Here is a 12972-nt window from a genome sequence, read left to right on the forward strand (position 1 = left end):
CGAAGGGTTCACATACATTTTCCACCTGCGCTGTGACTGTTTACATGGTGTGTTCAATAAAAACATGGTAACATTTAATTCTTTATGTGTTATTAGTTTAAGCAGACTGTGATTGTCTATTGTTGTGACTTAGATGAAGATTAGATCACATTTTATGACCAATTTGTGCAGAAATCCATATCATTCCAAAGGGTTCACATACTTTTTCTTGCAAATGTAAGTAATCTGATCACTACCATGAATAGTGATGGAGCGCAGCCCCTCCCCAGAAACCAATGAGAGGCAGGAGGGCTGCATACAGGGCTTCATTTGTGTGTATATTGATTAATAGCTTGCATTATCTAGGCCTCCAGCAATATAACTAGACTGTCATCCTATCCATAGCCCTCTGCTGATGCTTTCTCCGTCTATACAGCAAAACACACAAGTAAACTGCAGAAAACTAGAAGTGTCAGCTTGTTTTGTGTGCTCCAGTGACCACTTGCAGCTATTTTAAGTCTAACTGTTCAGTAAAGAGGTTCTTCACAACAGTGATATTGATATCCAATCCTTAAGAAAAGCTATCCATATTTGATCAAGTAAATGAGATTGAGCTGCATTTATAACGTGGATGGTTAAACAATGAAGAAGATGCCGCGCTCCCTTGAGCTGGACCTTCAGCACCTTGTTGGAGACACTTCTTGTTCGAAGACTTCAGGCTGTTCTGAGGGTCTTACCCAATGTTCAATAGATGTAAGTAAAATAAGCAAGATGGCCACTGTGTCCATTTCCAAATGTTTCAGCAGTTACATGGAGAACACTTGACTACAAGGTCTTGGTCCCACCAGGGTGTTCATCTCAAGTAGATCCAACTCAACCATTCCCAACAGCCATGAAATATCACATGACATAGCATCCATCAAAACTCATTCATGACCCTTCTTGCTATAAGGTTCATTGTAATGCATGGTGTATATGGCCTTCTTTGATGGCCTCAGGTCATGTATGTTGAGCTTTGGAGGGTTTAATCATGGCTTCACTTTGGAGTTGCTTTCTCTTTTTAAGGTCACGGTATGCCTGGACGACACGTTCCCTTTCATCCTCCAACTGTCTCTTTCTTGCTAAAGACATAGCAGGTGGGGGCGCTGAGGAGCTGGATTTGTCGAAGAGGCTTTTCAAGAGGAGCTGCTTCTCTCCAGGCTAGAGATGATAGATAAATGGATAAATAAATAAAAAAAAAAAACAAACATAAGACTATCAAACAGACACTTGTGAAACTAGCAAGAAGCTTTAGGTAATGCAATCGTAAGAAGATATTTCAAGTTTCAATGGTTTGGCACCTGAAAATTAGGAGAAACATCTGATTAAGAATGTGCTAAAACATGGCCATTATGGTGTTCAGCGTGCATTTTAGAGCACTGCAAACCTTTCCATAGAATTGAACTTAAGATATTGTGGGACACTGATGGTGAAGCTTTAATACACAATATCAGTGCCCACCTCGCTAATGGTCCTGAGGCTAACCGGTCACAAATCTCTGCAGCAAACATCAAAAATCTTGAAAAAGTGCCTTCCCAGAACTGCGACAGCACACATATGGAGCAACTAACTGTGTAAATGCACATGTTTTTTGTTGAGATGTTCAGATGTCCGCTGTGAATTAGAATCCAGGCAATTACAGCTGTAGTTCCCATGGAGGCCTGAAAGTGGCAGGGCTCCATAGAAAAAAAAGCTAATATTTCATAAACTGCAATGGTAATTAATTGCAGTGTAAGGGAGAAGCAATCTGAAAATCGCATATTCAAGTCTCCTAAGGGGACTTAAAAGTAAAAAAAATAATAATATTTTTACAAAATAAAAACAAATTTAAAAATCGCCCCTTTCTCCATAATAAAAATAAAGAAAATAAAGACCATAGGCATTGCCTTGTCCCAAAATGCCCATTCTATTACAAGGGCAATCAGAGATGCGACGTGGATCCTGTGTGGCTACCACTTCAGGGGTCACATGATCCTATACTGGGATTACAACCTGCAGCGCATGCTGCATCCGAATCTCTCACTAGCACTTTGCGTTGCATGTTTTTAGTACCAGGATGCGATCACATGCCGAACGCATGGCACATGATCCCAAAAGTGGCGGTCGCATGTGATCGTGGCCACATCTCAGATAGCCCCTTTTAAGATATAAACTTAATTATCCCGTATGGTGAATGCCAGGCAGGAAAATAATCAAAATGACCAATTTGCCATTTTTTGGCTGCTTCATCTCCCAAAAAATCATTTGATTATAAAGTCATACACTCCAAAACTGTATCAATAAAAACAACGGAGCGCTACGTTACGAAAAAAGTTTTTCCAAAGTTATTTTCTCTCAGTATTAAAAACACAAGGAAAAATATCGCTGTAATCATACTGACCTGGAGAATGAAGGGCATGGATCAGTTTTACTGCGTAAAAGCGAAACCCATAAAAACTATGGCGGAACTGCATTTTTTTTACCCAATTCTGCTCCATTTGAAAAAAAATTCCCCAGCTTTCCTGTACCATTGTATACAATATTAAATGATGCCTTTAGAAAGTTCAACATGTCACACAAAAAGAAGCCCTCATACGGCCATGTGAACAGAAACATAAAAAAAAGTTATGTCTTCTGGAAGGCAGGAAGTGAAAAACAGAAATGCAAAAAGGGAAAATGGCCGTCCTGAAAGGGTACCGGTATGTTGTTTCCCCAAGATATAAACATATCCCATATCCAATGGATAGAAGACACGTATCTGATAGGTGGGGGTTAAACCATTAAGACCCCCACCGAGAATGAGAGTCCTGGGTCTCCCCATATTAACGAAATGGCAGGTTGAGCACGCTCTCCCTCTATGGGCTGCAGAAGAGAAGCAGAGCACGCACTTGGCTTTATAACTTTATATCTCAACCTCCTTTAAGAGCCGAGTTGGAGATCCAGCAAGAACTGGAGGTTCTCAAATTAGAAATGAGTGGAAGTCCCACCACGTAGAGACCCTCCAGAGATATTGTCCTTTACACTTCCAATGGGCTAATAACCAATCCAGTCATGAAGTGCGCAGGAAGCGTTGTCTCACCTTACTTTCGGCTTTGCCTTTTCTTGGCTTTACTGTGAGTGTTGGAGGCGCCATTACCACTTCCCCAAACATCACCGTGTCTGTTCAAAGAAAGGAAACAGGTTACAAACTCAACTTTCACAGGGGAAGTGCTGTACCTTTAAAAGATACTGCCATACTACCCTGATAGGGTGATGCATGTGGGCAATCTTACCTTCTGTCAAAGAAGGCAGAGGTGTGACTAAGGAGTAGTGAATACTAACAGACATGGAGGAGAAGAGCACAGAAGAGAGCCTCTCTATGTGGGTCGGTAGATGGGTGACCTAAAGTTAGCCACCATCTCTGGCGCTCCCATAGAAATTAATGGAGTGGAGGTGCACATTCCAAACAGCAGCTCCATCCATTTCAGGGGGGCTCTACGGGGTATAGAGCTGTCATTCTTGTGACGGGTGGCAGTCCCAGCAGCCTAGTAGTTTTCCCCTACCCTGTGTATAGGGGATAACTTTTTCTAACCGGAATATCCCTTTAAAGGGGTTGCGTGTTGTTTTAAACTTAGCCCCTATCCACAGGATAGGAGGTAAGTGTCTGATCGGTTGGGTTCCGACTGCTAGGACCATCATCGGTCATAAGAACAGGGGGTCCGGTGTCTGCTCATATGAACAGTGTGATGGTCAAGTATGCACACTGCCACTTTCATTTCTATGGGACTGACTGAGATAGTGAAGTACAGCGCTCTAGGATCTCTGCCGCTCCCACAGAGATGAATGATGCAGCAACATGCATGCTCGAACACTGCTCCATTTATACGGGCAGACAGAGAACCACCATGCTCATGATCAATGGGGGGCCCTGCAGTAAGAACTCCACTAATCAGACACTTATCCCATACCCTGTAGGTAGCCAAGAAGGTTAAAACTTGGCAAAGCCCCTTCAAAAACTCCATAATTCCGACACTGGTGGGAACGTCCGTTTCTCATAAGTCACCTGTAAAGAGGTCCTTTTCTAAACGAGTCTCTTTCTTGTCCTCTTTCTTCTTTATGAACTTATCAAGACGTCTTCGGTCAAAACTGAAACAGAACACAATGTTTAGAAGTATCTTCATCTATCCTGTAAACTGTAGGACAATTTTAGGGTTAAGAGCCTACAGTTGTCTACACACACCAGGACCTTGCCAGCCTAAGGCTACTTTCACACTAGCGTTTTTGCTGGATCCGGCAGGGCTCAGAAAAAACGCTTCCGTTACTGATAATACAACCGACTGCAAACCGTCAGCATGCTGCGGTTTGCTTTCCGGTATGAGAACGGAACGGAATGCATTTTGGAGCATTCCGTTCAGTTACGTTTTGTCCCCCATTGACAATGAATAGGGACAAAACGCAAGTGTTTTTTCCGGTATTGATACACTATGACAGATCTTAATACCGGAAAACATTAACGCGAGTGTGAAAGTAGCCTAAGAAAAAGGTCTATCTGGGCCCAGGGAACAAAAGTAAAGCTCCACCAAACTGACATTCTGAGTTTTAAGTGGAGTTTGTGGTGGTTACACAGATCAGTAACATCGGAGAAGACAGCACTGATTTCCATAACCAAGCACCATTAATACCTAAAGCTCCACCAAAATCTGAATTTCTGAGTTTTAGGTAGAGTTTGTGGGAAGATCATAATGGACAACCTAGAAGATGAAGTCTACTGTGTTGACATGAGATGAGGTTGTCCACTAACTCAACACAACTCACTCTTTCTTCTTCTGTGACTTCTCCTTCTGGGGAACATCTTTCAGCGGCTCCCCCTGCTCATCCACCTCCTTCTCCGGCATCCGATCCGGTTGGTTCTTGCTCAGGAACAAGACGTGTTTAGTTTCTCGGTTCATTCGATCCAGATAAGCATAAACAGATTCATGTTTCTTCTGCTTGAACTTAGGGACCTTAATGTCCGTCTGCAGCTCCTCATTCTTTGGACCTTGTTTCTTTGCTGAAAATAGGATTGGCAAAGTCACAGCTAAGTTGCCATCAGAATGTCTCAATCATACATTCACTAATTTCCATGTATGGTCTGCCAACGATGCCACATCACTGGTGTCAACCACTATTGGCAGCTAATACAGTGCCCCTAGAGGTTGTCAGATATGACTAGACTATAAGTCTATAGAGTCCCCCCCAAAAAAAACTGTACAAGGAAACCCATTGCTGAGACCCCAAGTAAATCCCCTGTATTCTATGTAAGCACCCAGCTGCAAAACGTTCAATTTCCCTGCAGCTCCACCACAGGAGAAATAAAGCAGTACACAATTGTCATTGGAATCAATGTGATGTCTATGATACACAAGGATGTGATGGGTCCTTCAGAGCCCTTCTTTGTCCTGGCTAAGATCTAATGCACATGTCCATGTTGACACCTGTGACAAGATGGTCAGTGGTTCATCAGCGACTATGTCCATGAACGATACATGTTTGGTCCATGTGTCCATTTTTTGACCTGCATTTTTTTGTCATCCATATTCCACATACAGAGCTAGGCTGAAAATCAGTTTCCAGGGCATCTCCCACCAATGGTCCGTGCAAACACAGATGACATCCGTGTTGTATCTGCGGTTTTCACTGACTCATAGAATATAATGTGCGTGAGGAATCTGTAATCATGGACAAAAATTGTGCATGCTCCAGTGGTGTCGCCTCATACCCACGGCCAGTGGCGTACTGACAATATAGGCAGACCACGCAGCTGCTATGGGGCCTGGAGCGCAAGGAAGGCCCTGCCGACTTTTCTTCTGTTTCGGGCCCTGCTTGCTTCCCCTATGCTCAGTCGGGGCCCCTGAGTGGGGAATTTCCTGACTTAGGAGTCACTGCTCTGACTCCAAATATGTGCATACAGTGGGTACAAAAAGTCTACACACCCCTGTTAAAAATGTCAGGTTTTTGTGCTGTAAAAAACTGAGACAAAGATAAATCATTTCAGAATATTTTCCACCTTTAATGTGACCTATAAACTGTACAACTCAATTGAAAAACAAACTGAAATCTTTTAGGTGGAAGGAAGAAAAAATATAAAACTAAAATAAAGACTAACATAATTGCACATATATATATATATAATATATTATAACTGGGGATGTAGCTGTGTTCAGAATTAAGCAATCACATTCACAATCCTGTTAAATAGGAGTCAGCATACACCGGCCATCATGTAAAGTGCCTCTGATTAACCCCAAATAAAGTTCAGCTGCTCTAGTTGGTCTTTCCTGAAATTTTTAACAGGGGTGTGTAGACTTTTTATATCCACTGTATATGGAGTCAGTGTTATGAACGTGAAAGGGGTATTCCCAAGCATGGTCACTATGCTTGTGGAACACCCTGTGTATAGAAGTCTAATTTAGACTCTATTTTTGAAATGTTTCTGTGAGGATTTGAACTCACAACCATCTACATTAAATACAAGAACCTTAACCACTGGGCTATAGAGCTCAGTGCGAAGTCATTACTGAAAACCCCCTTATAGAAGTTTCTCTTGTGTCGTACAAAAGAAACGTCTATGAGGTTTTTAATACAAGAGAAACTTCTATGAGGTTTTTCAGCAATAACTTAGCATTAAGCGCTATAGCCCAGTGGTTAAGGTTCTTGCCTTTAATGTAGATGGTTCAAATCCCCATAAAAACATTTTAAAAATAGAGTCTAAATAAAACTTAAATACACAGGACTCACGTCATAAAAAATGATTTTCTTCTTTTCATCGCGATATTCTGACCCTCAACTTTTTTATAGTTATGTCTACGGAGATGTATGGGGGCTCATTTTCTATGGGACGATCTGTTATTTTTGACAATACCATTTTGGGTTGTGTACGACTTGATCACTTTTTATTCATTTTTCTTAGGAGATAAAGTAATGAAAAAAAATGGCGAATCGGCCTTTTTTTAAAACTTTTTCTCTTACGGTATTCACCATATGGGCTAACTTTTTTTATATATTTTAATAGTTTGGGAGTTTTCGCATGTGGCGATGCCCATAATGCTATTTTTTTTGTTTCTTTTTATTTTGGGGAATGGGGGCGATTTTAATTTTTACGTTTTTTTTTAATATTTTCAAAACTTTTTTTTTTACTTTTTGTTAGGTCCCCCAAGTGGACCACAACTTACAATTATCAGATGTAAATTGCTCCATTACTCTGTATAGAAATCACTATATCACAGTTCAGTGCTGCCACCTAGTGGCCTAAACTGGGATATCCTAACAATAAGCCTGGAAGCAGAGTACAGGCTGTGACTTAATTTTTGAACAGGGCCCTTTACCCGATCTCCGCTGGGGGAAAGTGCGCCTGAAGAGGAATCCCACACTTCCGGTTTTTAACTCTCTCAGATGCCGTGAGGGGAACTCATTTGGTGTATTCTGGGGCCATAAGGGTGAAGAACTGTTGCATTTTGGGGGGGCAATAATAGAGGTTGGATAACCCTTTTAACCATTAAGATACCGGAGGTTTTTTCATTTTTGTATTTTCATTTTTCTTCCCCATCTTCCTTGAGCCATAACTTTTGAATTTTTTCGTTCACATATCCATATGAGGGCTTATTTTTTGCGGTACAAGTTGTACTTTAATATGGCATACAATGTAGTGGGAAGCAGGCAAAAAATTCCAAATGGTGTGGAATTGAAAAAAAAAATCCTATACAATTTTACAGGTTTTGTTCCTACGGTGTTCCCTTTGTCGCAAAACTGACCTGTGCCCTCTATTCTCTGGGTCAGTAGGTATACAAAGGGGTGTGGCAGGGGAGGAGCCAAAACTGGTGGGATGGGCCAGGGTGGCTAGAGGGCGGAGTTAGGGTGGCCCAATGATTTCTATGTACAGCCCTGCGGAATACACACATTAAAGTCAATGGATGCATGAGTGGTCCATGGAGAACACGGACAGCACACGTATGTGATTAAATGGCGTGTGAAAGAGACCTTATAGAGGAGGGTCCTGAATGAAGGTCTCCTTCCTGATAACTATTACATAAAGACTAGTGTTGAGCGAACTTGTGTTTTAAGTTCGGTTATCGAAGAATCGCGTTATGGATTCTAAATTCCGTTATGGTCCGTGGTAGCGGAATCCGTAACGCGATTCTTCGATAACCAAAACCTGAAATTTAGACGCGGAACCTAAAACACAAGTTTGCTCAACACTAATAAAGAGTATATAAGATGGAGTTTTTAAAGCTGACAACCCCTTTAAGGAGAACCCCATATCCCCCACCTCTTTTTTTCTTCTTCTTCATCTTTGATGGATTCTTCATCTCCATGCGGCTCCTCATGATCTCTCGAAGCTTGAAGGGGATCTCCTGGGTGTCCAGGTCCTTCGGCTTACTATTCGTTCTCTTCTTTTCAGGTCTAGATACAAATAACCCAGTGAGTTATAACTGACTCATTATACATAGGTGACACAATCTCTGACTCTAGATGAGGGAATCATCCGAAATTAAAGGGTAACTCCATTCCAGGGCCCAATATTCCATCATGGGGCAGCTGCCGTTTATGTCCAAAGCCCCACCCACTCATGTCAGTGAACGGTGCACAAATTTGGAGCCAATACCGCTACTAAGCCAATATATCGTGCAGCCATTGGCGGAGTTACGCAGAAACCTTATCATAGACATAAGATCTACAGCACCAATCAGATGCCAGGTGTCAATTGTCAGAGGCCTTCTGCTAAATGAAAACAGTGATCTGATTGGTGGCATCTCCACTAATACTTCACTTGAACTGGTTCTGATAACATTGTTGGGCATTATCAAAAAAATCTCGAGGTAAAGTAAAATTATTCTCCATAACCCCAAAGAAAATGAGTTACCCTCGTAACTTCCCCGAACCTGCACCGGGACCAGAGGGTTTGCCAGTTGGATGCTGCCCCTTGCCTGCACCGGGACCAGAGGGCCCTGGAGGATTGATCGCCCGCCGCTTCCCCATCGCACTGTCGGTACAGTAAGTCAGTAACCACACGTGGGGCGCAAAAACAAGAACTTCCGGCTGCTATATTAGACGTCATCATGAAACCGGGGCACTCTAGCCCTTCTCGCCCGTCGCACGTGTTAATGACGACATATAGCCGCCATATTTGAAACTGGAAGCCTACCCTCTGCGTCTGTTTGCGTCACTTCCGTTTTTCAATGCCATGGAATTGGATTAGAAACCCCAAAAGAAGGGGGGAAGCGGGATACATGACCCAGACGGTGCCAGGAAGAGCGTTACCATGGTAACCAAGTTTACAGTTCCTACTTAATAGAGTGTCCGTTTTAGTGTCTAGATAGCGGTGTCTGCTTAAACCCCTTTATAACAGTGGTAGCTTTAGTGCCCCCATAACAGAGCTAACCACGGCGCCCCCTAGCAGTGATGACAGCTGCAGTCACCTGACAGTACCTCATAATAAGGACATCAACCGCAGACTCTTCATAATAGTTCCCCATAACAGTGCTGACAGCCGCAGTCCTCACATAATAGTTTCCCCATAACAGTGCTGACAGCCGCAGTCCTCACATAATAGTTTCCCCATAACAGTGCTGACAGCCACAGTCCTCACATAATAGTTTCCCCATAACAGTGCTGACAGCCGCAGTCCTCACATAATAGTGCCCCATAACAGTGCTGACAGCCGCAGTCCCCTCATAATAGTTTCCCCATAACAGTGCTGACAGCCACAGTCCTCACATAATAGTTCCCCATAACAGTGCTGACAGCCACAGTCCTTCCATAATAGTGCCCCATAACAGTGCTGACAGCCGCAGTCCTCACATAATAGTTCCCCATAACAGTGCTGACAGCCGCAGTCCTCACATAATAGTGCCCCATAACAGTGCTGACAGCCGCAGTCCTCACATAATAGTTTCCCCATAACAGTGCTGACAGCCGTGAGTCCTCACATAATAGTGCCCCATAACAGTGCTGACAGCCGCAGTCCTCACATAATAGTGCCCCATAACAGTGCTGACAGCCGCAGTCCTCACATAATAGTGCCCCATAACAGTGCTGACAGCCGCAGTCCTCACATAATAGTTTCCCATAACAGTGCTGACAGCCGCAGTCCTCACATAATAGTTTCCCATAACAGTGCTGACAGCCGCAGTCCTCACATAATAGTTTCCCCATAACAGTGCTGACAGCCGCAGTCCTCACATAATAGTGCCCCATAACAGTGCTGACAGCCGCAGTCCCTACATAATAGTTCCCCATAACAGTGCTGACAGCCGCAGTCCTCATATAATAGTGCCCCATAACAGTGCTGACAGCCGCAGTCCTCACATAATAGTTCCCCATAACAGTGCTGACAGCCGCAGTCCTCACATAATAGTGCCCCATAACAGTGCTGACAGCCGCAGTCCTCACATAATAGTTTCCCCATAACAGTGCTGACAGCCACAGTCCTCACATAATAGTTCCCCATAACAGTGCTGACAGCCACAGTCCTCACATAATAGTTCCCCATAACAGTGCTGACAGCCACAGTCCTTCCATAATAGTGCCCCATAACAGTGCTGACAGCCGCAGTCCTCACATAATAGTTCCCCATAACAGTGCTGACAGCCGCAGTCCTCACATAATAGTTCCCCATAACAGTGCTGACAGCCGCAGTCCTCACATAATAGTTCCCCATAACAGTGCTGACAGCCACAGTCCCCTCATTATAGGTCCCCGTAACAGTGCTGACAGCCGCAGTCCCTACATAATAGTGCCCCATAACAGTGTTGACAGCTACAGTTCCCTCATAATAGTGCCCTATAACAGTGCTGACAGCCACAGTCCTTCCATAATAGTGCCCCATAGCAGTGCTGACAGCCGCAGTCCCCTCATAATAGTTCCCCGTAACAGTGCTGACAGCCGCAGTCACCTCATAATAGTGCCCTGTAACAGTGCTGACAGCCAGTCCCTACATAATAGTGCCCCGTAACAGTGCTGACAGCCACAGTCCCTACATAATAGTGCCCCGTAACAGTGCTGACAGCCAAAGTCCCCTCATAATAGTGCCCTGTGACAGTGCTGACAGCCGCAGTCCCTACATAATAGTGCCCCATAACAGTGCTGACAGCCACAGTCCCTACATAATAGTGCCCCGTAACAGTGCTGACAGCCGCAGTCCTCACATAATAGTTCCCCATAACAGTGCTGACAGCCGCAGTCCTCACATAATAGTTTCCCCATAACAGTGCTGACAGCCACAGTCCTCACATAATAGTTCCCCATAACAGTGCTGACAGCCACAGTCCTCACATAATAGTTCCCCATAACAGTGCTGACAGCCACAGTCCTTCCATAATAGTGCCCCATAACAGTGCTGACAGCCGCAGTCCTCACATAATAGTTCCCCATAACAGTGCTGACAGCCGCAGTCCTCACATAATAGTTTCCCCATAACAGTGCTGACAGCCACAGTCCTCACATAATAGTTCCCCATAACAGTGCTGACAGCCACAGTCCTCACATAATAGTTCCCCATAACAGTGCTGACAGCCACAGTCCTTCCATAATAGTGCCCCATAACAGTGCTGACAGCCGCAGTCCTCACATAATAGTTCCCCATAACAGTGCTGACAGCCGCAGTCCTCACATAATAGTTCCCCATAACAGTGCTGACAGCCGCAGTCCTCACATAATAGTTCCCCATAACAGTGCTGACAGCCACAGTCCCCTCATAATAGGTCCCCGTAACAGTGCTGACAGCCGCAGTCCCTACATAATAGTGCCCCATAACAGTGTTGACAGCTACAGTTCCCTCATAATAGTGCCCTATAACAGTGCTGACAGCCACAGTCCTTCCATAATAGTGCCCCATAACAGTGCTGACAGCCGCAGTCCCCTCATAATAGTTCCCCGTAACAGTGCTGACAGCCGCAGTCCCCTCATAATAGTGCCCCATAACAGTGCTGACAGACAGCCACAGTCACCTCATAATAGTGCCCCATAACAGTGCTGACAGCCACAGTCCCTCCATAATAGTGCCCCATAACAGTGATGACAGCCACAGTCCCCTCATAATAGTGCCCTGTGACAGTGCTGACAGCCGCAGTCCCTACATAATAGTGCCCCATAACAGTGCTGACAGCCACAGTCCCTACATAATAGTGCCCCGTAACAGTGCTGACAGCCGCAGTCCCTACATAATAGTGCCCCATAACAGTGCCGACAGCCACAGTCCCCTCATAATAGTGCCCTGTGACAGTGCTGACAGCCGCAGTCCCTACATAATAGTGCCCCATAACAGTGCTGACAGTCACAGTCCCCTCATAATAGTGCCCCGTAACAGTGCTGACAGCCACAGTCCCTACATAATAGTGCCCCAAAACAGTGCTGACAGCCACAGTCCCCTCATAATAGTGCCCTGTGACAGTGCTGACAGCCACAGTCCCTACATAATAGTGCCCCATAACAGTGCTGACAGTCACAGTCCCTACATAATAGTGCCCCATAACAGTGCTGACAGCCGCAGTCCCCTCATGATAGTGCCCCATAACAGTGCTGACAGCCACAGTCCCCTCATAATAGTGCCCCATAACAGTGCTGACAGCCGCAGTCCCGACATAATAGTGCCCCATAACAGTGATGACAGCCGCAGTCCCCTCATGATAGTGCCAGCCTTGGTAGCCCCATCACAACAGTGGCTTCAGAGGCAGGGACAGTGCCCCCATAACATTTCCAGCCATAGTAGCCCTATAACAGTGTTAGCTTCAGTGCTGCCATAACGGTGAGAGCCACCATGCCCCCATAACATTGCCAGCCTCTATACCCCATATCAGTGATAGCTTCAGTGCCCCCATAATAAAGCACCGCACCCCTGTAACAGAGCCAGCCACGGTTCTGCATATGAACGATATGTTTGATGCCCCATAACAGGATCAGTCACATCGCCCCCATAACAGTGATGGTCACAGTATAGGTGGTTCCAGCTCCTGGCAGATG

General features: G+C 44.7%; 1 protein-coding gene across 1 annotated transcript; it reads right to left on the bottom strand.

The window, feature by feature from the left end:
- Positions 1–298: 298 nt before the first annotated feature.
- On the bottom strand, positions 299–9036 carry CCDC137 (coiled-coil domain containing 137). The gene is made up of 6 exons (XM_044298717.1): positions 8876–9036; positions 8282–8415; positions 4792–5026; positions 4040–4122; positions 3077–3156; positions 299–1179 (listed from the first exon to the last, which is right to left on the bottom strand). The coding sequence occupies exons 1-6, from the start codon at positions 8989–8991 to the stop codon at positions 979–981; spliced, it is 849 nt and encodes a 282-aa protein (XP_044154652.1). The 5' UTR covers positions 8992–9036; the 3' UTR covers positions 299–978.
- Positions 9037–12972: the final 3936 nt, after the last annotated feature.

This window comes from Bufo gargarizans, chromosome 6 (assembly GCF_014858855.1).
Source record: "Bufo gargarizans isolate SCDJY-AF-19 chromosome 6, ASM1485885v1, whole genome shotgun sequence".
Taxonomy (NCBI): domain Eukaryota; kingdom Metazoa; phylum Chordata; class Amphibia; order Anura; family Bufonidae; genus Bufo; species Bufo gargarizans.

What these genes read in the sequence shown, in the direction of transcription:
- CCDC137 (XM_044298717.1), bottom strand. Translation starts at nt 8,991, where the DNA reads ATGGGGAAGCGGCGGGCGATCAATCCTCCAGGGCCCTCTGGTCCCGGT. An exon ending in AAGTCACAGAAGAAGAAAGA is followed by an intron (nt 4,123 to 4,791) that starts GTGAGTTGTGTT and finishes GTTCTGTTTCAG; the next exon opens with TTTTGACCGAAGACGTCTTG. An exon ending in AAGGCAAAGCCGAAAGTAAG is followed by an intron (nt 1,180 to 3,076) that starts GTGAGACAACGC and finishes TATCATCTCTAG; the next exon opens with CCTGGAGAGAAGCAGCTCCT.